This window comes from Mirounga leonina, unplaced genomic scaffold (genome assembly GCF_011800145.1).
Source record: "Mirounga leonina isolate KUSES-001 unplaced genomic scaffold, KU_Mleo_1.0 Mir_92, whole genome shotgun sequence".
NCBI lineage: Eukaryota > Metazoa > Chordata > Mammalia > Carnivora > Phocidae > Mirounga > Mirounga leonina.
The window spans coordinates 17,100,691-17,125,301 of NW_023270852.1; the positions used below are offsets into that span (position 1 = coordinate 17,100,691).

Genomic DNA, 24,611 nt, shown 5'->3' on the forward strand with positions numbered 1-24,611 from the left:
AATAAATAAATAAATAAATAAATAAATAAATAAATAAATAAATAAATTCTTTAAAAAAAAAACCACAAAACAATCATAAATATGTATGTTCCCAACACTTGAGCACTATTTTTTAAATTCTAGTATACTTAACATACAGTGTTATATTAGTGTCAGTCGTACAATATAGTGATGCAACAATTCTATATATTACTCAGTGCTCATCATGGTAAGTGTACTCTTAATCCCTATCACCTACTTCACCCATTCCCCCAACCAACCTCCCCTCTGGTAACCATCTGTTTGATCTCTATAGTTAAGAGGCTCTTTTTTTGGTCTCTTTTTCTCTTTGTTTGAAATCATATGGTATTTGTCTTTCTCTGACTGGTTGATTTCACTTAGCATTAAACCCTCTAGATCCATCATTGGCAAAATTTCATTCTTTTTTATAGCTGAGTAACATTCCATTGTGTGTGTGTGTGTGTGTGTGTACCCACACACCATGGCTTCTTTATCCAATTATCTATCAATGGACTTAGGTTGCATCCATAATTTGGCTGTTGTAAATAATGCTGCAATAAATATAAGGGTGCATATATCTTTCCACATTAGTGTTTCTGTATTCTTTGGGTAAATGCCTAGTAGTGGAATTACTGAATCATATGGCAATTCTATTGTTAAGTTTTTAAGGAACTTCCATGCTGTTTTCCACAATGGCTGTACCAGTTTGCATTCCCACCAACTGTGCATGGGGGTTCCTTCTTCTCTACATCCTCACCAACACTTGTATCTTGTGTTTTTTATTTTAGACATTCTAATAGGTGTGAGGTGATAGCTCATGTGGTTTTGATTTGCATTTTCCTGATGATTAGTGATGTTGAGCATTTTTTCCTGTGTCTCTTGGCCATCTGGAGGTCTTCCTTGGAGAAATATCTTCTGCCCATTTTTTAATTGGATTATTTGTTTAAGTGTTGAGTTGTATAAGTTCTTTATATATTTTGCATAGTAACCTTTATCAGATATGTCACTTGTAAAGAACTTCTCCCATTCAGTAGGCTGCCTTTTAGTTTTGTTGACTGTTTCCTTTGCTGTGCAGAAGCTTTTTATTTTGATGTAGCCCCAATAGTTTATTTTTGCTTTTATTTTCCTTGCCTTAGGAGACTATCTAGAAAAATGTTGCTACAACCAATGTCTCTCTTCTAGGATTTTTATGTTTCAGGTCTCACATTTAGGTCCTTAATCCATTTTGAGTTCATTTTTATGTATGATGTAAGAATATGATCCAGTTTCATTCTTTTGCATGTAGCTGTCCAGTTTTCCCAACACCATTTGTTGAAGAGACTGTCTTCTTTCCCATTGCATACTTTTTCCTTTCGAAGATTAATTGACCATATAATTGTGGGTTTACTTCTGGGCTTGCTATTCTATTCCATTGATCTATGTGTCTATTTCTGTGCCAGTACCATACTGTTTTGATTACTATAGCTTTGTAGTATAACTTGAGATCTGGGATTCTGATGTTGTTTTGTTTTTCTTTTTCAAGATTGCTTTGCTTATTTGTGTTTTTTTGTGGTTGCATATAAGTTTTAGGATTGTTTGTTCTAGTTTTGTGAAAAATGCTATTGGTATTTTGATAGGGGTGCATTAAATGTGTAGATTGCTTTGGTTAGGATAGACATTTTAACAATGTATGTTCTTCCAATCCATGAACATGGAATTCTTTCCATTTGTGTCATCTTCCATTTCTTTCATCAATATTTTATAGTTTTCAGAGTATGAGTCTTTCACCTCCTTGGTTAAGTTTATTCCTAGGTATTTTATTCTTTTTGATGAATTATAAATAGGACTGTTTTCTTAATTTTTCTTTCTGCTACTTCATTATTAGTGTATAGAGATACAATGGATTTCTGTATATTGATTTTGTATCCTGCAACCTTACTGAATTCACTCAGTAGCTCTAGTAGCTTTTTGGTGGACTCTTTAGCATTTTCTATATTCAGTATCATGTCATCTGCAAATTGTGACAGTTCTACTTCTTCCTTTCCTATTCTGATGTCTTTCTTTCAGATGTCTTCCTTCCTTTCTTCCTCTCTTTCCTCCTTCCCTCCCTTTCTTCCTCCCTCCCTCCAACCCTCCCTTTCTTCCTTCCTTCCTTGTCACTGAGGCTAGGACTTCTAGTACTACGTTGAATATAAGTGATGAGAATGGACATCCTTGTCTTGCTTCTGATCTTAGAGGAAAAACTCTCAGTTTTTCACCATTAAGTATGACGTTTGCTGTGGGTTTTCACAGATGACCTTTATTATGTTGAGGTATGTTCTCTCTAAACCTACTTTTGTTGAGGGCTTTTATCATGAATGGATGTTTTACTTTGTCAAATCCTTTTTCTGCACCTATTGAAATGATCATAGGGTTTTTATTCATTCTTTTGCTGATGTGATGTATCATGTTGATTGACTTGCAAATACTGAACCACCCTTGCATACCAGGAACAAATCAGACTTGATTGTGGTGAATTATTTTTTTTAACGTATTGTTGGATTCAGTTTGCTAACATTTTGTTGAGGAGTTTTGCATTTGTGTTCATCAGAGATATTGGCCGGTAGTTCTTTTTGTTTGTTTCTTTCTTTCTTTCTTCCTTTTTTTTTTTTTTTGTAGTGTCCTCATCTGGTTTTGGTATGAGGGTAATGCTGGCATCACATAATGAATTTGGAAGCTTTCCTTCCTCTTCTATTTTTTGGAATATTTTGAGAAGAATAGGTATTAAGTCTTCTTTAAATGTTTGGTAGAATTCACCTGTGAAGCCATCTGGTCTTGGACTTTTGTTGTTGGAAATTTTTTGATTACTGATTCAATTTCATTCCTGGGAATTGATCTGTTCAAATTTTCTACTTCTTCCTACTTCCGTTTTAGTAGGTGATATGTTTCTAGGAATTTATCCATTTCTTCTAGGTTGTCCAATTTGTTGGCATATAATTTTTTATAATATTCTCTTATAATTCTTTGTATTTTATGCTGTTGGTTATTTCTCCTTTTTAATTTCTGAGTTTGTTAATTCTTTTGTTTTTTGATGAGTCCAACTTAAGGTTTTTTCAATTTTGTTGCTCTTTTCAAAGAACCAGCTCCTGGTTTCATTTATCTGTTCTACTGTTTTTTAGTTTCTGTTTATTTCTGCTCTGATATCTATTTTTTCCTTCTACTGGTTTTAGGCTTTGTTCTTTTTTTTCTAGCTCCTTTAGGTATAAGGCTAGGTTGTTGATTGGAGATTTTTCTTCTTGCAGTAGGCTTGTATTGCTACAAACTTGTTAGAATCACTTTTGCTGCATCCCAAAGATTTTGGATTGTTGTTTTCATTTTCATCTGTTTCCATGTATTTCTTGATTTCCTCTTTGATTTCTTTGTTGAACCTTTGTTTACTAGCATGTTATTTAACCTCCATGTATTTGTGTTCTTTCCAGATTTTTTTCTTATGGTTGATTTCTAGTTTTACAGTATTGTGGTCAGAAAAGATGCATGGTATGACTTCAATCTTTTTTACTTTGTTGGGGCTTTTTGGCCAAATATGTGATCTATTCTGGGGACTGTTCCATGTGCAATTGAGAAGAATGTGTATTCTCCTGTTCTGGGATGGAATGTTCTGAATATTATGTTAGATCCATCTGATCCAATATGTCATTCAAAGGCACTATTTCCTTGTCAATTTTACCTTGTTTAGATAATATATACAATTTTTTCCTTGTTTAGATAATATATCCATTGATGTAAGTTGGTGTTAAAGTCCTCTACTATTACTGAATTACTTCGATTAGTTCCTTTATGTTTGTTATTAGCAGTTTTATGTATTTCATTGCTCCCATGTTAAGTGCATAAATATTTACAATTGTTATATCTTCTTGTTGGATTGTTCCCTTTATGATTATATAGTGTCCTTCTTTGTTTCTTGTTATGATCTTGTTTTAAAGTCAGTTTTGTCTGATATAAGTACTGTGATTTTTTAAGATTTTATTTATTTACTGGGGGGGAAGGGAGAGAGAGAGCACAGAGGGAGACGGAGAAGCAGACTCCCTGTTGAGCAGGGGGCCCGACATGGGGCTCAATCCCAGGAGCCTGAGATCATGACCTGAGCCGAAGGCAGCTGCTTAACTGACTGAGCCACGCAGGCGCCCCTGATGTAAGTATTGTTAACCCAGCTATCTTTTCACATCCATTTGCATGGTAAATGTTTCTCCACCTCCTCACCTTCAATCTGCATGTGTCTTTAGGTCTGAAATGAGTCTCTTGTAGACAGCATATAGATGGGTCTTGCCTTTTTATCCATTCTGTCACACTGTCTTTTGATTGCAGCATTTAGTCCATTTACATTCAAAGTAATTATTGATAGGTATGTACTTACAGCTATTTTTTAAATATTTTTTTTAATTTTATTTTTTTTATTATGTTATGTTAGTCACCACACAGTAAATCATTAGTTTTTGATGTAGTGTTCCACGATTCATTGTTTTCGTATAACACCCAGTGCTCCATGCAATATGTGCCCTCCTTAATACCCATCACCGGGCTAACCCCCACCCCCCCACAAAACCCTCAGTTTGTTTCTCAGAGTCCATAGTGTCTCATGGTTTGTCTCCCCCTCCAATTTCCCCCCCTTCATTTTTCTCTTCCTTCTCCTAATGTCCTCCATGCTATTCCTTACATTCCACAAATAACTGAAACCATATGATCATTGACTTTCTCTGCTTGACTTATTTCACTTAGCATAATCTCCAGTCCCATCCACGTTGATGTAAAAGTTGGGTATTCATCCTTTCTGATGGCTGAGTAATATTCCATTGTATAAATGGGCCACATCTTCTTTATCCATTCGTCTGTTGAAGGGCATCTCAGCTCTTTCCACAGTTTGGCTATTGCGGACATTGCTGCTATGAACAATGAAAAGTAATGTAATTACTTTTTAAATGTACATTAAAATGTAATGAAAAGAAGGGCCATATGCTATGGCCTATGAAGTGCATATGGCCCTTCTTTTCATTACATCTGTGTCCTTGGGTAAATACCCAGTAGTACTTATTGCTATTTTAAAACCTATTCTCTTTTAACTTTTTCTCTGTTACGCATGTGCAAAACATTCTTCGTATTTAGTATCTTGTTCTCACTGACCCCACAGAACTAAGGTAGAAATATTTTTTACTGAGTCTCTACTTTTCATGGCAATGCAGTCATTTGCATAAGTTGAATAAAAATCTGTCCTCCTTTTTACTGGGATATAATTTAACAAATTGTGTAATCAGGACCAAATCTGGAGGATCATCTTTGAGAATACATTCCATTCACTCGATATGACAAATCCCCAGTCTCCATTAAGGACACAGATATAATTGACATTTGAAAACCCATGCTTATAAGTCTTCCTCAGCAAACTGGTATCTGTTGTTGTACACTGTCCCAGCATCACAGGTAGTAAGAAAGATCACTGCCTAGCACGAAAAAAGAGGAATTTGCCCATGTCTGTAGGTATACAGGTGAAACCTGGTAGAGATTAATTTCTTATTTTGCAAATAATAGTGATAAAAAGAACTCTGGAGTGATAGGGACTATTAAAATTGAATTTTTTTATTCTATACATAATCTCCAGACAGAATCTAATTTGACAGACTAAGAAGTTGTTTAACACAATCTGGCTCTGAATTTGATGATTATACAACAAGGAACTTATGGAAATTAATAAAGCCAAAATAACACAACATTGCACTGAGATGAACCTCTAAATACTCTATAGAAGTTAATTATGACTACAAAAGGAGACTGTTAAACTATTCAACTTACAAATAAGGCAAAAAGTTGATTGTTGGACCATATAGGATCATGGTAGCACATTCTTTTTTTTTTTTAAAGATTTTATTTATTTATTTAACAGAGAGAGACACAGTAAGAGAGGGAACACAAGCAGGAGGAGTAAGAGAGGGAGAAGCGGGCTTCCCCGCAGAGCAGGGAGCCCGATGTGGGGCTTGATCCCAGGACTCTGGGATCATGACCTGAGCCAAAGGCAGATGCCCAACAACTGAGCAACCCAGGCATCCCATGGTAGCACATTCTTTAACAAAACTGTGTAAGGGTCATCTAACTCTTAGGGGAAGGTAACTTTGTTTGAATTACTATTTACTATTGATTAGGGCAAAACTATGTAAAGTTAGATGTTAAGTTGTAGAAAACTGATAAAAATGGAAATGATTTCTGACCAGTACAGATGCAAATGATATTTTCTGATAGAGAAGATAACTCCAAAGGTATAGCTTTATTGTCATATAATATCATATAGTAATGTAGTATATCTTATATATTATATACATAATATATAATAGTATCTTTACAAAGTTTGTATCTAATCTAGCAATCTAATTTCAGCATTTCTTTGTTGCACTGACTATACACATGTTGGTTTCTCACTTTTCTTTTGAGTGGGTTTTGTCATCCTGATTTGTTCTTTCATTAATGTGCTAAATAAAACTTTTACTCATGCTCACTATCTAGTTGCAGGAGAATTATATATTTTTAAAAGATTTTCTTTATTTGGGAGAGAGAGAGCACAAGTGGGGGGGAGGAGCAGAGGGAGAGGGAGAAGCAGATTCTCCACTTAGCAGGGAACCTGATGTGGGGCTCGATCCCAGGACCCTGAGATCATGACCTGAGCCAAAGGCGGACGTTTAACAAACTGACCCACCCAGGCGCCCCTGCATGAGAATTATATTTTTATCATTTTGAGAATGACACTTTCACAAAAAGATATAAGAAATCTCTACAGAAATGTTGATTTTGCTGGAGAAACAGGAACTCAGCTGAACTTCCAGGAACAACTACCAGAACTGCTGTATTTTTATTTCATTATCAATCAGATTAACAATTTAATTTTCACCAATAATCTCAGGGATATATATACTAACAATAATGATCAACTCACCATCATCAATTCATAATTTTACACATCCAGTGAAGAATGACCAGAATAATCCTCACAAACAAAAACAATTCCTTTGCTATGAAAGAGTATCCAAACTTCCAAATCTTTAAAATCACATGCCAACACCACTTCAGCCATCCCTGACTGCACAGCATGCAAGCAAAGAAAACTCCACAATTAAACCTGAAAATAAAGCCCCCTAGGTAACCATATTTGGAACGCCAGGTTTCAGGATACTCTTCAGTAGCCATAGTAATAGTATTAACTAAATACTGCAAGAATGCCACCTAACTATGCTAAAATAAAACTATTAATCCTTAAAAAACCCACCAAAATTTATTACAATAACATATCTAACCCTATCACTTAACAATAAGATTCTATGAGTCATACATGATGCATCAGACACAATATCAGCCTTTTCATCCGGAAGGCACATTTGCCAAAACATTAACTATGGCTGACTAACCCAATATATACATTCTAATGGAGCATCTCTAGTTTGTATGTGTCTGTTTCTTCATGTATGATGAGACACAGAGAGAGCCTATGTACGCACAGAAACCTGGAATACCAGGTTTTCACAAATGGAAACAGTATTTATAGGCTATATACTCCTATAAGAACAAGTTTTCTAAGATACTGTAATTACAAATCTACTTTCAGCTATCTCTTATATTAACACTAGTTAATAGAATGAAATTAAAGCAGAGAAGTGCATTTTTTTTAAAGATTTTATTTATTTATTTGACAGAGAGAGACACACAGCAAGAGAGAGAACACAAGCAGGGGGAGAGGGAGAGGGAGAAGCAGACCTCCCGCTAAGCAGGGAGCCCGACATGGGGCTCGATCCCAGGATCCTGGGACCACGACCCGAGCCGAAGGCAGACGCTTAATGACTGAGCCACCCAGGCACCCCGAGAAGTGCATTTTAACATAATGCTTTACTTAACACTATTTTTACACAAAAAAGGATCAAATAAGTTCTCAGGGTTAATATCAAAATATAAATAAAATTCCATTCCGGCCCAAGTATACAATTAAAAATACCTTAAGACTTATTTTCCTAATTATAATTACCTGATAAGAGAGCTGATACCCATACCACACTATCTCTGATGTTACAGGTGCTAGCAATGTGAATGCTTGCTGTCCTGTTGTGCTCAGATGTTTATTTTCAAAATTGAAGTCTCAAATGAGTGTATCTGATTGGTATAACCTAGGTCACGTGGATTCCCCCTAGACATATGATAAATTGGAATCTAAGTTGTTTTATTTTCTTTAATCTATCTTGGGAAGGCAGATTTAACTTTTATCGAATGCAAATGTGACCTTTGATTTTAGCCACTTTAAAATACTCAGGATAATTCTAAACTCTCTAACTTGTTATTTAAGCATTGCTATAATCTCCTCTCAACATGTTTTCCCAGGTTCTTCTCCAAATCTATCTCCCATTTCCTCCCTACCCACCTTTCTCTCCTTCCTTCCCTCCATTCTTCTCTTCCTCTTTCACACATGCATGCATGCACACCATATCCATTCTTGCTCCAGTATACTGTAATCTTTGAAATATACCACCATCATTGCCCATGGTTCCCATTACTAATGATCTTCCCTCAGCTCAAATGATACGTTTGCATCGAGTATTCAACTCTCTCAAGTAGAACCATTCACTCTTGCCTCTAAATTACACTGTACACAGCAATGCTTTATATTTTACCACACCTTCATTGTCTCCTTCTTCCAGAATCCCCCATCTCCATCCCTGAGACTGAGTTAGAAGTTGCTCTTGTGTGCTCCTAAGCAACCTAAAATTAACTCTAGTTCAGCACTTATCACAGTGTATTGTAATTGTCTCTTCTAGCCTGTGAACTCCATTAGGGCTGAGTGTGTTTTATTCACCATTGTATTCCATGTGCCTAGTACCCAAGAGGTACTCAATAAATATTTATTGAATGATAAGAAGAGGAGGCTGGAATAAATATGTTTCCCAGTCTGCCTCATCTATGACTATGAGCTACTCAAAATGCCTAGGAAAATGCTGTCTACATGGTAGATACAATGAAAGTTAATGAAACGCTTCGATAAAAAGGAATTAAATGACAAAAGTAAGTTTACAAGTTCATCTTCAGAATTTCCACTGAATGTAGAAAGCAGCAATTAGACTGACTGCATTCCTGGAAAAGTCCTCCTGTCAGTGCTATAGTTCTGCTACCAAACTGGGATGAAATTCTGTGTATGCTTGCCTTTATTTCTAGGAGCAGCACATGACTTCATATAGAAGAGACATTTAATGCAGGTTTATTGAGTTGGGGAATGTGTCTTACCCGTGATTGTACAAACCATTTGCCTGCATTCAGAGTCGACAGGAAACTCCACTTGAAGAAGCTAGCATGTGTGAAGGAGGCATTTGGCAGGACCTCCCTAATATTGGTTGTTCTTCTCAGGTCATTGTCATGCATGAGAAAAGGCATCTGATCGTAACTGCAGGCAGAAGAGGAAAAGAAGAGGGAGAAAGGCTGAACTCAGCCACCTTGGCAGATAAGGTTCTCAGAAAGCCCATTAATGTCACAAGTCTTACTAGCGTTCCTTACTCCCTCCCAAATCTCAGAAACATACTAAGTACTAGTCACTTACACTTTGATTTCAATATTTTTATGCTCTAGAAGTCAGTATTTAGTGACATATAATAATCATATTAGTGATGGTGAAAAAGTAGCTTCCCTCTCTAGGGGCTTTCTGGCAGCAAGAAAACTGTAGGTACAGTAATAACCTGAGAGTAAGGTGAATGGGGTAGGGATGGGGCAAAGCTCTGAGGTCCCAAAACCACACTAATCTCCCTGTTCTGACCCATTTCCCAGGTAGGTACCTGCCCTGAGTATTTCTGGCCCTAGACTTTTCATATCAGATGGTATCATTAGAAAAGTTCCTTGTTCTCTTATCTGTTATTTGCCTTGAAGTATCTCCGGTTTTATGAAAATCTCTCTTCCTTTCTCATTAAAATACCTGTGAAGAGAACTCTGTAATGGCCATGAGGGTGTAACAGAACTAAGACTTTGCCTCCTGCCCATAAACAACTAGAAAACTGAACAAAATAAGGAAGATAATTCTTTTCAGCCCAGTGGGGAACTGGGAGCACAATATGATTATCTCTGAGAAAACGTAAACAGATGAAACTAGCTCTTCCATTACTCAGGCTTCCTTTTTGCAGGTGTATACTAGACTGTGGCACAGAGAGGGGGAACCTAAAATGGACCCAGCTAGCATGATGATTTGAGTAGAAAGAGAACAGATTAAAGAGAGGTCAAGATAGCTAGAATTTGTGGGATAGAGTCTCACCAAGAATGGAGCTCTGAAGAAAAAAAAAAAAAAAAGAGGAGTTCCAGAGAAATATGCAGAGGTCCTTTGAGTGTATGGCTAAATATCAATTAGTATATGTGCAGAGTAAAACTATAAAGCTTGCAAAGAACAACTTGTAAGAAAAGAAAAATTACCAGAAAGTTCTAAGACAATGTGCAGAGCTCACACAGGGGTATGAATCTTTCAAGTTCCATGTAGCAAGAGCAGAGAGAGTTCAGTAATTACAAAGGCATTCTTCAGAGACTCCAGAGGGCCATGCCTTAGAATGGGGATAATTTAGAACTAGAATGACTTTAGAGCCTCTATTAAAGAACTTAAAAACATCCTTCAAAGGATCAAACTAACTTTAAGTACCTTAACTGCTTGCTAGAAAAATCCAAAATTCTTTAAAGGAATACAATAAAACATATCACCTAGCCTAAAATCACAATGTCCAGCATGTAACCCAAATTTACCAGACATGTGAAGAAGCAGGAAAGTGTAACTAGAACCAGAAAAAATTACTCAATAAAGACAAACTCAGAAATGAAAGAGATGATAGAATGAATCAACAAGGGTATTAAATCATATAAAACAAAAATACAGGTGTGTATTTAAATAATGTCAAGAAAACATGAACATAATAAAAACATAACTGTAAGACACAAAAAACAATGGAAATTCTAGAGCTGAAAAAATATAATAAATGAAAATTTCACTGGATGAACTTAACATCAGATTAGATATTACAGATCATGTACAGATCAGAGAATTTGAAGATATAGGAACAGAATCTATCCAAATGACCTGTAACACACTATTAGACAAGTAATATTATATATATATATATACACATATATATAAATATGTATGTATGATTGGAGTCCTAAAAAGACAGGAGAAACAAAAATAATCTGAGGAAATGAAAGTAAAATATCTTAAAAATTTGATGATAATTACACATCAACAAATCCAAGAATCTTAATGAATACCAAGAAGGATAAATATAAGAGTACATATACACACACCACATTAAGGATTATTACATTCAAACTGGTGAAAAACACCCAAAAACTGATGAAGGAAAGGAAACTGTAAAGGTAGGCAGAGGGGGAAACAAAGGACATATTTAGAGAGAAATAAAGGTAAGCAAATAGCAGACTTCTCATAAAAAAATATGATAAAAGATAAAAAGACAAAAGACAAAAAAATCAGTGAAATAACATATTTAAATGGTGAAGGAAAATAACTATCAACTCAAAATCTTTGAAAAAAGGAAAGAAAAGAGGATTCTGGAAAAATGGCAAAGTAGGAAGCACCAGGAATCTGTCTCTCAACTTAAGACAAAACTGTACTGGCAGACTGTGTCTAATGTAATTATTTTGGAACTCTGGAGTATATTAAAAAGCTAGCAACTTCCAGAGGAAGACTTACATAAATTGGGGTTAATTTTGCTCAATTTCAGCTCTTAGCACATTAGCAGCTATCAACCCCCCACCCCAGCCACATGGCAAACAACTGTGTACAGTTCCAAGAGTAGCTTACACAGCAGCTGGTGAGAGCCAGGGTAACACAAACAAACCTGTACTCCAAATATAGGGAACGTGTGTTCTGGTCACTGTTTGCTGCTTTTTGCCACAGAAGGACAGACAGAAAGGCAAGCAACCATTGTTGCACCTACTCCCACTGTTGCAAAGTCCTTCCTTTCAGGATAAAGTGACTGCCAGGAAATTTAAAGAACTAGCACCCTTTTTACCCCTCTTCATTCTTCTCCTTTTCCCAGACATTACAGGCTAGCACATTAGAAACAGCTGCATATATGGGGAAAATTAGAAAGTGACTGTGCATTCCCAAGGAAATGATCAGAAAAACCTAAGACCTTGATTTTATGCCTCAGATTGACCCAAAGCACAGACATCCTAAGTGATGTAAAAATAACAACAACAAAAAACACAGCAAACCTTGAGGAAGGGGGAGAATCTGATTTCTAGTGTTACCACATTATTAGATTCAAATTTCCAGTTTTCAGTTAAAAAAATCACAAAGAAACATCTCACTACATTTATAGATGTGAAAGATACATGAGCATTTAAGGTCTCTATAGTTACACATTTAATGTATTAAATTTATAAGAATTCCTTAAGTATTCTGAAAATATTTCAGTCAGACAACTGCAGTACCAAAACAATATATTAAATGCATAAATGCAATTTAAAACATCTAAATTAAATGGGATTAAGTATTATTCAAAGGCCCTCAAAAATGATGGTTAAAGAGGGCACGTGTTGTGATGAGCACTAGGTGTCATATGCAACTAATGAATCATTCAAAACTACATCAAAAACTAATGATGTACTGTATGGTGGCTAACTTAGCATTAAAAAAAGGAGGAAATTAGGACAACAGACACACACAGAGGGAGAAGACAGCCATCTGTAAGCCAAGAAGAGAGGCTTCAAAAGAAACCAACCCTACCATCACCTTGATCTTGGACTTCTAGACTCTAGAATCATGAGAAAATGAATTTCTGTTGTTTAAGCAAAAAAAAAAAAAAAAAAAAAAAAAATGATGGTTAAAACATTAGACTTATGGGGCGCCTGGGTGGCTGAGTCAGTTAAGCATCTGACTCTTGATTTCAGCTCAGGTCATGATGTTGGGTCATAAGATTGAGCCTCTCATTGGGCTCCGTGCTAGGTGAGCAGCCTGATTAAGATTCTCTCTCCCCCCCTGCCCCTCCCCCACCTCTCTAATAAAAAAAAATTTAAAAAAACCAGACTTATAGTTGCAGGATATAAAATCAATGTACAGAAATCCATTGTATCTCTATATACTAATAATGAAGTAGCAAAGAGAAGTTAAGAAAACAATCCCATTTACAATTGCACCAAAAAATATAAAATACCTAGGAATAAACTTAACCAAGGAGGTGAAAGACCCATACTTTGATAAAACACTGATGAAAGAAATGGAAGATGACACAAATGGAAAGAATTCCATGCTCATGGATTGGAAGAACAAATACTGTTAAAATGTCTATCCTACCCAAAGCAATCTACACATTTAATGCACCCCTATCAAAATACCAATAGCATTTTTCACAGAACTAGAACAAACAATCCTAAAATTTATATGCAACCACAAAAGACTCTTGCTTTTTCTTGCATGCATGCTCTATCAAATAAGTCTTTTAAAAATTATATAAATTTATATATATATATATAAATAACATATACACCATACATAAAATAATGAGACATATCTAGAAAAATGTTGTTATGGCTGATGTCAGAGAAATTCCTCCCTGTGCTGTCTTCTAGGATTTTTATGGTTTCAGGTTTCACATTTAGGTCTTTAATCCATTTTAAATGTTTTTTTTTTTTTAATTCTTAAAGATTTTATGTATTTGACAGAGATAGCGAGAGAGGGAACACAAGCAGGGAGAGTGTGAGAGGGAGAAGCAGGCTTCCCACTGAGCAGAGAGCCCCATGCGGGGCTGGATCCCAGGACCCTGGGATCAGACCTGAGCCAAAGGCAGACACTTAACGGCTGAGCCATCCAGGCGCCCCTTTAAATGCATTTTTATGTATGGTTTAAGAAAGTGGTCCAGTTTCATTCTTTTGTTTGTAGCTGACCAGTTTTCCCAACAACACTATTTGTTGAAGAGACTTTTTCCCAGCAGATATTCTTTCCTGTTTTATTGAAGATTAATTTGATGTGGGAAATGTTAGTGTTCAAAGTCAATGACCAAGAAAGAGTTCTTGAGATGTCTTTGGTGCAAAAAGGTGATTTTATTAAAGCACAGGGACGGGACCCGTGGGTGGAAAGAGCTGCACTAGGGTCACGAGGAGTGGCCCGTTATATACTTTCAAGTATATACTTTCAAGTTGGAAGGGGATAAAAAGTGATGGGGATTAAGAGTACACCTCTCATGGTGAACACTGAGTAATGTATAGAATTGCTGAATCATGACGTTGTACACATGAAACTAATTTAACACTGTATGTCAACTATACTGGAATTAAAATTTTAAAACTTAATAAAAAAAGTTAGACTTATAAATGGAGTAAGTTTTTGTTTTGTTTTGTTTTGGTGCAAAATGGTAGTTTTATTAAAGCATCGGGACAGGACCTGTGGGCAGAAAGACCTGCTGCACCGGGGCTGTGAGGAGTGGCTGATTACATTCTTGGGAGTTGGGGGAGGTAAGGAAAAGGGAGGTTTCAAAAGGATTTTCATATGTTAAAGAAGACTCACAGGATACCCAGGCCTTGTTGTTGTCAAGTTAAGGTTATTTTTCCCTCTAGCAAGGCATTAATATTAAGACAGTTGGGAGCTTCCTGGAAGAATGTCACACATATCCCACCCAGGAGTGGGAATAAGGTTTATAAGCTAAATTTAAAAGCTTAAGAACAAGGGTTCTGAATTTAATAAACTGAATAATTATTTTGATTTCAATCAAAGTAAAATGTTTCTAGCACACAAATATCACCCTAAGGCACAAAATAAATTTATATTTAAAAAAATAAAAGGAAAATGAGAATGTTTTCATGGAAATAAAAGATAGGACTGTTTTTCCGACAGACCTGCACTCTAAGAAAAATTAAAAGATACTCTTAGGCAAAAACTAAATACTAACTGGAAACGTGAATCTACACAAAAGAATGAAGAGTACCAGAAAAGATAAATACATGAGTGAATACTTAAAACTTTTTTCTAATTTTTAATCTCTAAAAAAGATTACTGACCATTTAAAACAAAAATTAGTAACAATGTATTGTGCGATTCATGACAGTAACAGGTCAAACGATGGGAGAGATGAGATGGAAGTATATTGTTAAAAGATTTGTATTTTACACACAAAAACTGTATAATATTTAAGTCAGAGGTGAGAGGTTAAACATCATATTGTAACTCTAGTGCAACCACTAAAAAAATAAAAAAGTATAGCTAATAAGGGGAGATAAAGTCGTAAAAAGTACTCCATTAATCTAAAGTGAGATAAAAAATGAGAAAAATAGATAGCAAAATAGTAGTGCACCAGGTGTAAAAATGGAAGGAAGGTGCCAAATATTCAGTAATCAAGATAAATACTGTTTTAATGCAATATTTTAAAAAAATCTAAATTAATGATGGGGCACTTGGGTGGCTCAGTTGGTTGAGCATCCAACTCCTGATTTCAGCTCAGGTCATGATCTCAGGCTCCTGGAATCGAGCTCCCTATCCAGCTCGGCACTCAGCGGGGAGTGTGCTTGAGATTCTCTCTCTCTCTCTCTCCTTCTGCCCCACCCCTTGCTCGTTCTTGCATGCATGCTCTATCAAATAAATCTTTTAAAAATTATATAAATGAAAAAATCCATGACAAACAAAATAATTAAATTTCAAATACAGACAGAATTACAGACTTTACCTTTTGCCTCAGGCTCTGTTATGGTTTGGCATGGCACATCTGTACTAAAATATCTGACATTTTGTTCATCATGGATGTTCAAGGGTAGGCAATACTGAAAGAAATTACTGAACTCTCTCTCTTACACACATACATAATGTTCACATGCGCGCACGCACACACACACACACACACACTAAATACAACATTTACACTTATTTCCCCTAAAATATTAAGTAAGAATTGAGTTGGTGGGGAAGGAATGGGGCAGTAAATCTCACCGAAGCTTACTGCAATCTTTCAGCCTCTGTGCCTCAGCTTCCTTTGACTCCCAGTGAGTCAACATTTCTCCTTTTGGCTCACATGAGGTCAACGTTGTTTCAGAAAACATGACTCAGTGTTCTCTAAGAGGTGTTGCTCCACGCTTAGTGAGGGTATCTAACTGGGCCTTTATGCTATAAATAAACCTTCAGCAGCCAAGAGTCTTTGCAATAGATTCTTATCAGGGTCTCCCATAGGCTTTCTCTCTTAGATGCTAAATACCACTTTATATTACTTGCTTTTGACATATAGACACGCCTCCTTTTCAACTGTGTCTTAAAAATATCATATTCAAATGAAAGTTTCATATAAACAAATTTGACATATCATTAAAACAACATGTTTGCAATTTTACAAAATGGGGTGAACACTGTCAAAACAAGTTCACTTTGGGGGTAGAGATGAGATTTCCTTTTTAAATATTTTATCAAAAATTCCACAATTTTGAGAGTAAGAAGAGATGGCAGGAGTGATCAAAGAAAACCATTTAGGAAACAATCCAGAAAGGAAGAAAATCAGGACAGTATGATACTCTGGAAGCCATATTAAAACTGTTTTTTAAATGAGGGAGGAATTCAAATGCTAAGAGGGTGACTCCTCTCATTTTACTGAGATATAACTGACATGTCATTGTATTTGTTTAAGATGTATAACATAATGATTTGATATATATAAACAAGTTGACATTTTAAATCACTTTCTTTTCTCTAAAGAAATTTTATTTCCATAGGTTCTTCTTTATTCCTTCTGTTTCTTTGCTAATACATTCTACTGTTTTATTTGCTTAATGAGTGTCCACAATTTGTTTGAGATACATTATGACAGCTGATTTAAAACTCTCAGATGATTCCAACATCTGTTTCTCTTGGTGGTGATATCTGTTAATTGCCTTTTCTCATTCAAGCTGAGATTTTTGTAGGTTTTGGGATGAGGAAAACTTTGGACTGTATCCTTGGCATTTTGATGAAATCCTCATTGCTATTTATATTTATTTTAGCAGTCAATGTATTAGGCACACATGTCCTGGCCCACGTTTGTAGACCATAGTTCCAAAGTCAGTTTAGTTTTCAAAGGCTTTGCAATGCTTTTCTGGCCTTTCCCATTATGTGCTACCCAGAAGTAAATCTAAAACCCGGATGGTATTCCGGACCAACATTCAGTTATCAAATCTGCTGTGTTGTTTCTGTAAGGTTTCATGCATGGGTTACACAAAGGTCTGCCCAGGATTTTATATACATGTTTTAAAAATCCCTTTCTCCAAGCATAGCATTTCCTCAGATAATTAAACACAGAATTACTGTATGTTTCAGCAATTCCTACTTCTGAGTATATGCCCAAAAGAATTTAAAGCAAGGTCTAGAAAATATATTTGTAGACTCCTGTTCATAGCAGCATTATTCAAAATAGCAAGACGTGCAAGCAATCCAAATGTCCATCGGCAAATGAATAGATAAGTAAAATGTATTATATACGCACAATAGAATATTATTCAGCCTGAAAAGGGAAGGAAATCCTATCACATGCTTTAACATGGATGAAACTTGAGAACATTATGCTAAGTGAAATAAGACAGTCACAAAAAAGACAAATACTGTATGATCCACTCATATGTGGTATCTACAGTAGTCAAAGTCATAGAAACAGAAACTGGAATGGTGGTTACCAGGGGCTGAGGGAAGGGAGAAAAGAGGAAAGGTGTTTTGTTTTTTTTTTTTTAATTCCAGTAGGGTTAAGATACAGTGTAATATTAGTTTCAGGTGTGCAATATAGTGATTCAACACTTCCATACCCAGTGCTTATCACAGCAAGTGCCGTCCTTAATCCCCATCACCTGTTTCACCCATCCCTCCACCCATCTCCCCACTGGTAACCTCAGTCGATTCTCTATAGTTAAGAAGCTGTTTCTTGGTCTTTTTCCTCTTTGCTCATTTATTTTTTTTCCTCTAAATTCTACATATGAGTGCAATCGTATGGTGTTTGTCTTTCTCTGACTTATTTCACATAGCATTATACTCTATAGCTCCATCCATACCGTTGTAAATGGCAAGATTTCATTTTTTTTTAAGGCTGAATAGTATTCCATTGTATACTTAAACCACATCTTCTTTATCCATTCATCTATCAATGGTGCCTTGGGCTGATTACATAACCTGGCTATTGTAAATAATGCTGCTATAAACACAGGGGTGCATACATCCCATTGAATTAGTGGGTTTTTGTATTTTGGGGGTAAATACTCATTAGTGCAATTACTGGATCAGAGGGTAGTTCTATCTTTAACTTTTTGAGGAACCTCCATACTGTTTTCTGCAGTGGCTACACCACTTTGCATTCCAACTAACAGTGTACAAGTGTTTCTTTGTCTTCACATCCTCTCCAAAACCTGTTGTTTCTTCTGTTTTTTATTTTAGCCATTCTGACAGGTGTGAGGTGATAATCTCATTGTAGTTTTGATATGCATGTCCCTGATAATGAGCAATGTTGAGCATCTTTTCATGTGTCTCTTGGCCATCTGGATGTCTTCTTTGGAGAAATGTCTGTTCATGTCTTCTGCCCATTTTTCATTGGATTGTTTGTTTTTTGATGTTGAGTTGGTGGCATTTTATTGAGGATTTTTGCATCTAAGTTCATGAGAGATATTGGCCTGTAGTTTTTTTTGTTGTGCCTTTATCTGGTTTTGTTATCAGGGTGATACTGTCCTCATAGAATGAATTTAGAAGTTTTCCTTCTATTTTTTGGAATAGTTTGAGAAGAATAGGTATTAAGTCTTCTTAAAATGTTTGGTAGAATTCACCTGTGAAGCCATCTGGTCCTGGACTTTTGTTTTTTGGGAGTTTTTTATTACAGATGCAATCTCCTTAGTAATCAGTCTGTTTAAATTTTCTATTCCTGTTTCACTTTCGGTACAATGTATGTTTCTAGGAACTTATCAATTTTGGGGGGTTGTCTTATTTGTTGGCATACAGTTTTTCATAATATTTACTTACAACTGTTTGTATTTCTGTGGTGTTGGTTACCATTTTCCCTCTTTCATTGGTGATTTTGTTGGAGTCTTTTCCCTTTTCTTTTTCTTTCTTTTTTTAATGAGTCTAGCTAGAGGTATATCAATTTTGTTGATCTTTTCAAAGAACCAGCTCCTGGTTTCATTTATCTGTTTGTTTTTTTCAGTTTCTATATCATTATTTCTGCTCCAATCTTTACTATTTCCTTCCCTCTGCTGGTTTGGGGTTTTGTCTGTTGTTCTTCTAGCTCCTTTGGGTGTAAGGTTAGATTGTTTATTGGAAATTTTTCTTGCTTCTTGAGGTAGGCCTGTATTGCTATAAACATCTCTATTAGAACCACTTTTGCTGCATCCCAAAGATTTTGGACCACTGTGTTTTTGTTTTCATTTGTTTCCATGTAGTTTTTTAACTTCCTCTTTGATTTCTTGGTTGACCCATTCACTGTTTACTAGCATGTTATTTAACCCCCACGTATTTGTGTTCTTTTCAACTTTTTTCTTGTGGTTGATCTCTAGTTTTACAGTATTATGGTCAGAAAAGATGCATGGTATGACTTAGATCTCTTTGAAATTTTGGGGGCTTGTTTTTTGCCATAATACATGATCTATACTGGAAAATGTTCCGTGTGCACTTGAAATGAATGTGTATTCTGCTGTTTTAGGATGGAATGTTCTGAATATATCTATGAAATCCATCTAGTCCAGTGTGTCATTCAAAGCCATTGTTTCCTTTTTGATTTTTTGTTTGCATGATCTATCCACCAATGTAAGTGGGGTGTTAATGTCCCCTACTGTTATTGTATTACTATCAATTAGTTTGTGTTTGTTATTAACTGTTTTATGTATCTGGGTGATCCCACGTTTGGTACATAAATACTTACAATTGTTACATCATCCTCTTCGATTGTCACCTTTATTATTATAGACTGTCCTTCTTTGTCTCTTGTTACACTCTTTGTTTTAAAGTTTATTTTGCCCAATATAAGTAACAAGCCATAAGAGACTTTAACGATAGAGAACAAACTGAGGGTGGGGGATGGGCTACATGGGTGTTGGGTATTGAGGAAGGCACTTGTTATGATGAGCACTGGGTGTTGTATGTAAGTGATGAATCACTGAATACTACTCCAGAAACCAATATTGCACTGTATGTTAACTACTTAAAATTTAAATTATTTTAAAAAAAGAAACAAATGAACAAAGGAAAAAAAAGAGACAAACCAAGAATCAGACTCTTAACATAGAGAACAAATAGAAGATTACTAGAGGGGGGTGGGTAGGGAGGTGGGTGAAATAGGTGAAAGGGAGTAAGAGTACACTTAACATGATAAGCACTGAGTAATGCATAGAACATTTTTTTTAAGGTTTTATTTATTTGACAGAGAATGAGAGACAGAGAGAGCAAGAGCATGCATAAGCAGGGGGAGCTGCAGAGGGAGAGGGAGAGGCAGACTCCCCGCTGAGCAGGGAGCCCGATGCAGGGCTCAATCCCAGGACCCCGGGACCGTGACCTGAGCCAAAGGCAGCCGTTTAACTGACTGAGCCACCGAGGCACCCCTTGAACTTCTGATCACTATATTGTACACCTCAAACTAATATAACACCGTATATTAACTACACTAGAATTAAAAAAAATTTAAATTTTTTTAAAACATGAAAAAAGTTTATTTTGCCCAATATAAGTATTGGGACTCTGGATTTCTTTGGACATCCATCTGCATGATAAATGTTTTTCCAGTCCCTCACTTTCAATTTGCAGGCTTCTTGAGGTCTGAAAGTATCCTGTGTAGGCAGCATATAGATGGGTCTTTTTTTTTTTTTTTATCCACTTGGTCACCCTATGGCTTTTGATTGGAACATTTAGTCATTTACATTCAAAGTAATTACTGATAGATATGTTTGACTTTTTGTTACTGGTTGTTTTGTAGTTTTTCTCTGATCCTTTCTTCTCTCTCTTTTATGATTTGCTGGTTTTCTTAGTGATATACTTGGACTCCTTCCTCTTTATTCTTTGCATACCTATTAGTGGTTTTTAATTTGTGGTTACCATTAGGTTTGTATATAACATCTTCTGCATAAAGCGGTCTACACTAAGTTGACTATCATTTAAGTTCAAACCCATTCTTTACTCCTTTTTTCCCATTTTAAGTATATGGTGTCATATTTTACATCCTTTCATGAATCCCTTGACTGTTTTTTTTACAGAAATACTTTTTTAAAAATTTAATTTAATTTTACTGTGTTATGTTAGTCACCATACATCATTAGTTTTTGATGTAGTGATCCACAATTCATTATTTTCGTATAACACCCAGTGCTCCATGCACTATGGGCCCTCAATACCCATCACCAGGCTAACCCATCCCCCCCACCCGCCTCCCCTCTAAAACCCTCAGTTTGTTTCTCAGAGTCCACAGTCTCTCATGGTTTGTCTCCTGTCCGATTCCCCCCTCCTTCATTTTTCCCTTCATTCTCCTAATGTCCTCCATGCTATTCCTTACCACAAATAACTGAAACAATATGATGATTGACTTTCTCTGCTTGACTTATTTCACTTAGCATAATCTCCTCTAGTCCCATCCATGTTGATGCAAAAGTTGGGTATTAATCCTTTCTGATGGCTGAGTAATATTCCATTGTATATATGGACCACATCTTCTTTATCCATTCATCTGTTGAAGGGCATCTCAGCTCTTTCCACAGTTTGGCTATTGTGGACATTGCTGCTATGAACATTGGGGTGCATATGGCTCTTCTTTTCACTACATCTGTGTTTTGGGGGTAAATACCCAGTAGTGCAATTGCTGGGTCAATAGGGTAACTCTATTTTTAAATTTTGAGGAACCTCCACAATGTTTTCCAAAGTGGCTGTACCAACTTGCATTCCCACCAGCAGTGTAAGAGGGTTCCCCTTTCTCCACAACCTCTCCATTTGTTGTTTCTTGCCTTGTCAATTTTTGCCATTCTAACTGGTGTAAGGTGGTATCTCAATGTGGTTTTGATTTGAATTTCCCTGATGGCTAATGATGATGAACATTTTTTCATGTGTCTGTTAGCCATTGTATGTCTTCTTTGGAGAAGTATCTGTTCATGTCTTTTGCCCATTTTTTGATTTGATTATTTGTTTTTTGGGTGTTGAGTTTGAGAAGTGCTTTATAGATCTTGGAAATCAGTGCTTTGTCTGTAGTGTCATTTGCAAATATCTTCTCCCATTCTCTGGGCTGCCTCTTTGTTTTGTTGACTGCTTCCTTTGCTGTGCAGAAGCTTTTTATCTTGATGAAGTCCCAAAAGTTCATTTTTGCTTTTGTTTCACTTGCCTTTGGAGATGTATCTTGAAAAAAGTTGCTGTGGCTGATGTCAAAGAGGTTACTGCCTATGTTCTCCTCTAGGATTTTGATGGATTCCCAACTCGCATTGAGGTCTTTCATCCATTTTGAATTTATCTTTGTGTATGGTGTTAGAGAATGGCTGAGTTTTATTCTTCTGTATATAGGTTGTCCAATTTCCCCAGCACCATTTATTGAAGAGACTGTCTTTTTTCCACTGCATATTTTTTCCTGCTTTGTCAAAAATTATTTGACCACAGAGTTGAGGGTCCATATCTGGGCTCTCTATTCTGTTCCATTGGTATATATGTCTGTTTTTGTGCCAGTGCCATGCTGTCTTGGTGATCACTGCTTTGTAATATAGCTTGAAATCAGCAACATGATGCCCCAGCTTTGTTTTTCTTTTTCAACATTTCCTTGGTGATTCGGGGTCTTTTCTGATTCCATATAAATTTTGGGATTGTTTATTCCAGCACTTTGAAAAATGTCATTGGAATTTTGATCAGGATGGCGTTGAAGGTATAGATTGCTCTGGGTAGCATAGACATTTTAACAATATTTATTCTTCCGATCCTTGAGCATGGAATGTTTTTCCATCTTTTTGTGTCTTCTTCAGTTTCTTTCATGAGTGTTCTGTAGTTCCTAGAGTACAGATCTTTTACCTCTTTTGTTAAGTTTATTCCGAGGTATCTTATGGTTTTTGGTGCTATTGTAAATGGAATCTTTTCTCTAATTTCTCTTTCTACAGTGGCATTGTTAGTGTATAAGAAAGCAACTGACTTCTGTGCATTGATTTTGTATCCTGCCATATTACTGAATTGCTGGATGAGTTCTAGTAATTTGGGGGTGGAGTCTTGGATTTTCCACATAAAGTATCAAGACATCTGTGAAGAGAGAGAGTTTGACTTCTTCTTTGCCAGTTTGAATACCTTTTATTTCTTTTTGTTGTCTGATTGCTGTTGCTTGGACTTCTAGTACTACGTTGAACAATAGTGGCGAGAGTGGGCATCCTTGTCGTGTTCCTGATCTTAAGGGAAAGGCTCTCAGTTTTTCCCCATTGAAGATGATATTTGCTGCAGGTTTTTCATAGATAGATTTTATGAACTTGAGGAATGTTCCCTCTATCCCTATATTCTGAAGACTTTTAATCAGGAAAGGATGCTGTATTTTGTCAAATGCTTTTTCTGCATCAATTGAGAGGACCATATGGTTCTTCTTTCTCCTCTTATTAATGTATTCTAGCACATTGATTGATTTGCAAATGTTGAACCACCCTTGCATCCAGGAAATAAATCCCACTTGGTTGTGGTGGATGATCCTTAATGTATTGTTGGATCCTATTAGCTAGGATTTTGTTGAGAATTTTGGAATCCATGTTCATCAGGGATATCGGTCTGAAATTCTCCTTTTTGATGGGGTCTTTGCCTGGTTTGGGGATTAAGGTAATGCTGGCCTCATAGAATGAGTCTGGAAGCTTTCTTTCTGTTTCTATTTTCTGAAACAGCTTCAGGAGAATAGGTATTATTTCTCCTTTGAATGTTTGGTAGAATTCCCCAGGGAATCCATCAGGCCCTGGACTCCTGAATTTTGGGAGGTTTTTGTTCACTACTTCAATCTTGTTACTGGTTACTGACCGATTCAGGTTGTCAGTTTCAGTCTGTTTCAGTCTTGGGAGTTCATACGTTTCCAGGAAGGCATCCTTTTATTCCAGGTTGCTCAACTTATTGGCATATAGTTGTTTATAATAATTTCTAATAATTGTTTCTATTTCTTTGGTGTTAGTCATGATCTCTCCCCTTTCATTTATAATTTTATTAATTTGGGTCCTTTCTCTTTTCTGTTGGATAAGTCCGGCCAGTGGTTTATTGATCTTATTAATTCTTTCAAAGAACCAGCTTCTAGTTCATTGATCTGATCTACTGTGTTTCTGGTTTCTAATTCATTGATCTCTGCTCTAATCTTATTTTTTTTTTAAGATTTCATTTATTTATTCATGAGAGACAGAGTGAGAGAGAAAGGCAGAGGGAGAAGTAGGCTCTCAAGGAGCAGGGAGCCCGATGCGGGACTCAATCCCAGGACCCTGAGATCATGACCTGAGCCAAAGGCAGACACTTAACCATCTGAGCCACCCAGGCGCCCTCTGCTCTAATCTCAATTATTTCTCTTCTAATGCATGGCTTAGGCATCGTTTGTTGCTTTTTCTCTAGTTCTTTAAGATGTAAAGTTAGTTGGTGAATTCGGGATTTTTCTATTTTTTTGAGTGAGGCTCAGATGGCTATGTATTTTCCCCTTAGGACCGCCTTTGCA

At 36.2% G+C, this 24,611-nt stretch overlaps 1 protein-coding gene across 1 annotated transcript in view; it reads right to left on the reverse strand.

Moving 5' to 3' along the window:
- GDPD4 (glycerophosphodiester phosphodiesterase domain containing 4) overlaps positions 1-24,611 on the reverse strand; it is a 108,084-nt gene that overhangs the window by 46,210 nt on the left and 37,263 nt on the right. Inside the window, exon 10 of the mRNA XM_034995146.1 lies at positions 9,262-9,418. Within this exon, the coding sequence (XP_034851037.1) occupies positions 9,262-9,418 (157 nt within the window). The remainder of the gene's footprint in view (positions 1-9,261; positions 9,419-24,611) is intronic.